The following is a 5,042-nucleotide window of genomic DNA, read 5'->3' on the forward strand; positions in this document are numbered from 1 at the left end:
TCCAACTAACACAGCTTCCTCCAAAGGAAGAGAGGAAAGGCCCCCATGCATTGCAATGAGCACCTGGGGAGGCACAGGGAGACCTTCTGCCCTGCCCCTTGTTTTTCCAAGAGGAAGGGGTGATATGAGGACCCAATCATGGTCCGAATGGGTCCACATGAGAAGTGATTTCCAAGCACAGATGCATCTTCAACCCAAGGCTGCTAGGAGGAGGAGGAGGCAAGCCTGGAGAAGGGCTGGGCTGTGGGAGGTTCTTGCACTAGGGGTGGATGGTGCTGCTGCCCTGTGTGGCTCAGGGCGCAGAAATAAACAGCAGAGTCTGAGAGCTGGGCGGCATGGACCTGCAGAAGGGCCGTCCGCTGCTCCGTGTCCAGCTGGGCCCCCAGATGGCTCAGGCTCCCATCCTGCCCGTAACGCACCCCCCAAGAATCAACCTGCAGCAGGTAGTCCAGCTGGTGGCTGGGGCCCCGCCGGTCCCAGAGGAGGGAGGGGGCATATGTGGTTGTGTAGTTGCAGGCCAAGCTGGCATTCTCTCCTTCAGACACGGTCACCTCCAAGCGGACCTGGGTCACTGACTCCTGCCCTCCTGACACTGCAACAGAAAGAGTCGGGGCATGCATGGACAGGTGGAGATAGAGGTAGGTCAAACATGGCCAGCCAGCCCAGCAAGCGGACTGGTAGCTTCCCCTGTCCTCTCCTCCCACCTAGCCAGTCCCACTGCCCTCCCCTCCCAGAGACTTTTCCAAATTCCTGATTCCCTCCCCCATCTCCTCCAGAGCCCCTGCCCCTTTCCCCTGGCACAGCTGGGAGCCCTCTCACAGCTAAAACTCACCTGAAAGACAAAGAAAGAAGACCAGCAGGAAAGCCAAGGGCCTCATTGCTTCCAGGAGGGAGATAGAGAGAGTAGCCCCAGGGGAGAGAGGGGGATGGGGGAAGACCCACAGGAGGAGAGAGGCAGATTGAGGAGCTTAGTCTGGTTTGAGGACCTGCAGAAGAAAGTATCTTCCCTGCTGCTCTGTGCCACATCTCAGGCCCTACGCAGCAGCCCAGAAAGGAAACAGGGTGGGAGGAGTAGGCATCTATTCAGAGACAGCTCAGGCTTCAGGGCAATTCCCCTGTTGCTTACTAAGTTCTGCACTGCAACAGGGATACAGGGTGCCTGTGGGGGATTACATGGAGTCCAGATGTGCTTGCCTCCCCTGTATGCCTGCTTCTTGCTCTGGATAAGATGCAAGGAGCAGAAGGCAGCCCGGTCCCCAACCAGAGCTGTCCAGGCTAGAGGCACACCAGGTCAGAGAGACAGCTGAGGATTGCTGGACCCTGTGCTGCAAGCACCGACATGGTGGAGACACCCATGTGGCAGAGCCCTCTGGATCCCACTGAGTGAGGCCAGAGCTGGGTCCTGGTGAAGCTTTAGCTTGTCCCCTGCCCCATTTTACTGCCTGTCTGCAGCAGCTGTCCCTTGCCCTGTTTCCCTGGACTGCAAGCCTCTTGAGGCAAGGGTTGTCTCTGTGTTATGTACTCATGAAGCATCCCATCACCACAGGGGTTTGACTAGTGGCTGCTTTTCAAATAACAAATGTTCTGAGTAGCAAATGAAATCAGGCTAGGAGGAAGATGTGGGTCTTCAAGGAGCAGCTGATTAACCCTTGGGACAATTTGAATCATCATTGAGAAGGTGAAGTACAGACTGGAAATAGGGTGCCAGGCCCCAGATCCCCATGTTCCCTGCAGGCAGGAGAGAGTGGCTTGTTCCCCCACAACAACAGCAGGAAGCTTCACCCCGCCAGGGTAAGGGGTGGTGAGAGGGGAAGAGCTGAGTATCTCCTCCCCCAGCTCACTCACCCCCCCGCCCCCAAGATATTGCACTGCTCAGGAAGTGTCATCAGTCACTGTGCCCCCACAGTGCCCAGGGACAAGGCAGCATCCAAGGCCTGGGTGTTACAGAGACAAAGGAAGCTGTAGGAATGTGGTGAGTCACCCCTGTTGCTGCTGACTGTCCCATGCCTGGTCGATGAGCCCTGGGGTTTTGCCAGGCCACTGTCAATGCTAGGCCAATCCATAAAACTGTCAGACTGGTACATGCAGTTGATGTGAGAGGTGCCCCCTTCCCTGGCATTGGCTGACCCTCCTGGATGGCGCACTCTGATCTGGGCCATTGCACCTGGAACAACATCATGCACATTATGCTCGCAGGGCGTCCGGGAAAGCATTAGGGAGAGGAGTGCCAGCACAGACATGGACAGGCAGACATCCAGTGGGGACAGGGCAGGAGGGAGCAGGGCTGGCAAAGGTCACATCTGGATACCCCGTAGCCACCCATGGAGAGCTGGCTGCTAGCTCTGTGCCCCACAGGCAGCTCAGTGGCTAGAAAAGGAGGCGGGTAGGCTGGCAAGGGTTTTTGAGAAGGGTTATGGATTCCCCTGTGCAGTGCGGTGGTGCCGGGCACTGCCTGCAAGGACGCTGTCCAGAGGTCAAAGGACACCATCTCATTCATTCCCTTGGTGTAAAGCTGCCTGGAAGTGCTCATGCTGGGATTTCCTCTCCTATAAGAGTGGCTGGGGTGATCGCCCACTGCAGGTCCCAGAACAGACCTCAGCTGGGAGCCTGCAGCTCAGAGTCACAGCCTGAGTTGTTCACCACCGCTGCCCTGAGCTTCCGGGACACCGAGTGGCCACAGATAGAGCCGGAGGTCAGGAACAGGCTGCATCAGGTATGTTAGGTCATGCGATCCAGAAAGCAGCGCTAGAAACAAGAGCATCAGCATCAGCCGGATGATTCAGTAACCCAATCCTCACTCACTGCAATAGAAGTCGGGTACTCAGATGCCACAGGCAGCTTTGGAAATCTCATCAGCTACTGAAAATCCAAGGGTTGGGGAGAACATGGGAGCGGTAAGGGGCCTGGCTGGAGACAGACGAACAGAGAAGTGTGTAAGGATGGGTGTATGGATATTATCTGCGTGCCTTCTGTACCCATATCTGAAGGTCCAGGAAATGCCTCCCACAAACAAGCCAAAGACACCGAGAAGCAGGAGCCCCCTGCCTGCCTGCCTTCTGTACCAAAGGCAACTCCTGTCCTTCAGGGACCTGGCGCAGCTTGGAGGATATCAGAGGAACATCCAACGAGGAGGAAATGCATCCTGGAAAAGCCACAAATTATTCCAGAAGCTCCCCAGAGAGGTCAGGAGGCTGAGCGACCCGAGGCTCCCACTGGTGTCGTGGAAACACACGCAGCATACTTTTGGGTCAGGTCAGCAGAAACTTTTATTCAAATGAAACTACAGCTGTAGGGGGGACCCCAAAGTGACATGGATTGCCCAAGCACTTGGAAGGGGTTTCCCCCCCAAGAGCAAAATCAGGAGGCTTATATACTTTTTAACAGTCGCTTACAACTCATGTGATCTTATAGTGGAGTTTGCTAGGAAAAGCAGTTACAAACAAACATTAGCTCATACTGCTTTGCTGTTATCAGGATGGGAACCATGGGGGAGGCGAGGTTAGTTCACAAACCTCCTTCTTGCACCTGGAAATCAGAGTTGTACATACCTTTCTGCTATCTTCAAGGCCGCGGTGAGCGAAGCAGTTGCAGAGTTACAAAGAACAAACGCTTTCCTTTATCCGTTCTACTGTACAGAATCAGCAATTCCCCACAAAGCGGTTATATCTTATAACTCGTATGATCAAAGTTTAAGGCATTTATTTTTTCTGATTCCACATTGGGACCTCTCCCCGGGCAAGGGTGCGTGTGCAGGCATGGAGGAGATGCAGGAAACTACTCGCAGGCCCAGAGAGAGCAGGGAGGCAGGAAAGGACTTCACAAGCTGAGCAGGAAGCACAGCAAAAGCCAGAGGGAGCTGCACCCATGCCTCTCATCACCAGATTCCCTCCCCGGAGGGGGAGCAGAAGCAGCCAGCAGCAAGCAGGCATGAGCAATGACAGAGGCACCGACAGACCAAACAGGCCAGAGCAATGAGGTGGACACGTGCATGGTGAGTCATCCCCAGAAGCCCCACTGTCCCCACTCCTCTCTTGAGGGACTTGGCCATCTCTCCAGGTTCCACTGAGAGCGATGGTCTCTTTGCATTAATCAGCCCAGATGGAACAACCCTCCAAACCAGATGTGCCCCTGGCTGAGCTGAGACTGCAGGATCTCCCCGGTCTGGACATGGTTCGTGAAAGCACTGTAATTACCAGCCCAGATGTGGTCCGCGTTTATGTCTCATCCATTAATTCCAGGTGGTGACTTATGCTGTTAGCAGAACCACAAATCCTGAAGTGACTGACAGTGGCATCCCACTAACCCCTGCAGACGCAGCAGTTCCCAGCTGTCTCCTCTGCACAAACCCAGATGTGGCTCACAGCTGCATCATAATTGCTGATTACAGTCTACCAATGAATCCCAGATGTGGCTTGGCGTTTTGCTGTGTGAAGCAGTCGCACTGGGCCGTCTCGCTGAATACCCTTCCCCCGTCCAGATGTGGGTGACGGCTGCCTGCTATCCCGCATTCCAGATGTGGCTCGTGCCTGCCTCTCACGCGGAAGCCAACTTTGCGCCTGCCTCTCTGCCCAGCTGGGGTTCGCCGCTGATGCTGCCCCATCCAGATGTGTTTGGGAACGCAGGTGTGGGCCGGAAGGGACACGAGGGGCCAGCACTCAGCATGCTCAGGCTGCTTCCCCACCTCTGGGTTTTGGATGTGCTGCTCCAGCCATCTCACACCCTGACTTGTCCCTCCTCCCTCTACTTTCACAACCCCCTGATGCTTCATGGAGAGCGCCGGCATCCGGCAGCGAGGAGCTGGGGGTTTCTTGCCCTTCCTCCCCTCAACTTCATCCTCCCCTCTTCTCAGTGCCCCGTTCCCACCCCGTCCTCTGCATGCACTATCCTGGGGTGACAGATAGCCGGATCCGGGGTGCTTGTGGGACCCCAGGTGCATGCTCCAGCAGCACAGAGCACGAACCCCACGGCGTGGGGCGATGCAGGGGCCTGGATGGAGGTTCCCCATGCCCTCCCCTCGCCTCCCTTCCCCCCTCCGCCACACA

The 5,042-nt window shown here is 56.0% G+C and overlaps 1 gene segment (V, D, J or C); it reads right to left on the reverse strand.

Annotated features, from left to right (window-relative positions):
* Positions 1-203: 203 nt before the first annotated feature.
* On the reverse strand, positions 204-878 carry LOC102387976. The segment is given in 2 exon segments: positions 204-592; positions 833-878. Coding segments are annotated over 2 exon segments (435 nt in total).
* Between the last annotated feature and the right edge of the window lie 4,164 nt (positions 879-5,042).

This window comes from Alligator sinensis, unplaced genomic scaffold (assembly GCF_000455745.1).
Source record: "Alligator sinensis unplaced genomic scaffold, ASM45574v1 scaffold955_1, whole genome shotgun sequence".
NCBI classification, from domain to species: Eukaryota; Metazoa; Chordata; order Crocodylia; family Alligatoridae; genus Alligator; species Alligator sinensis.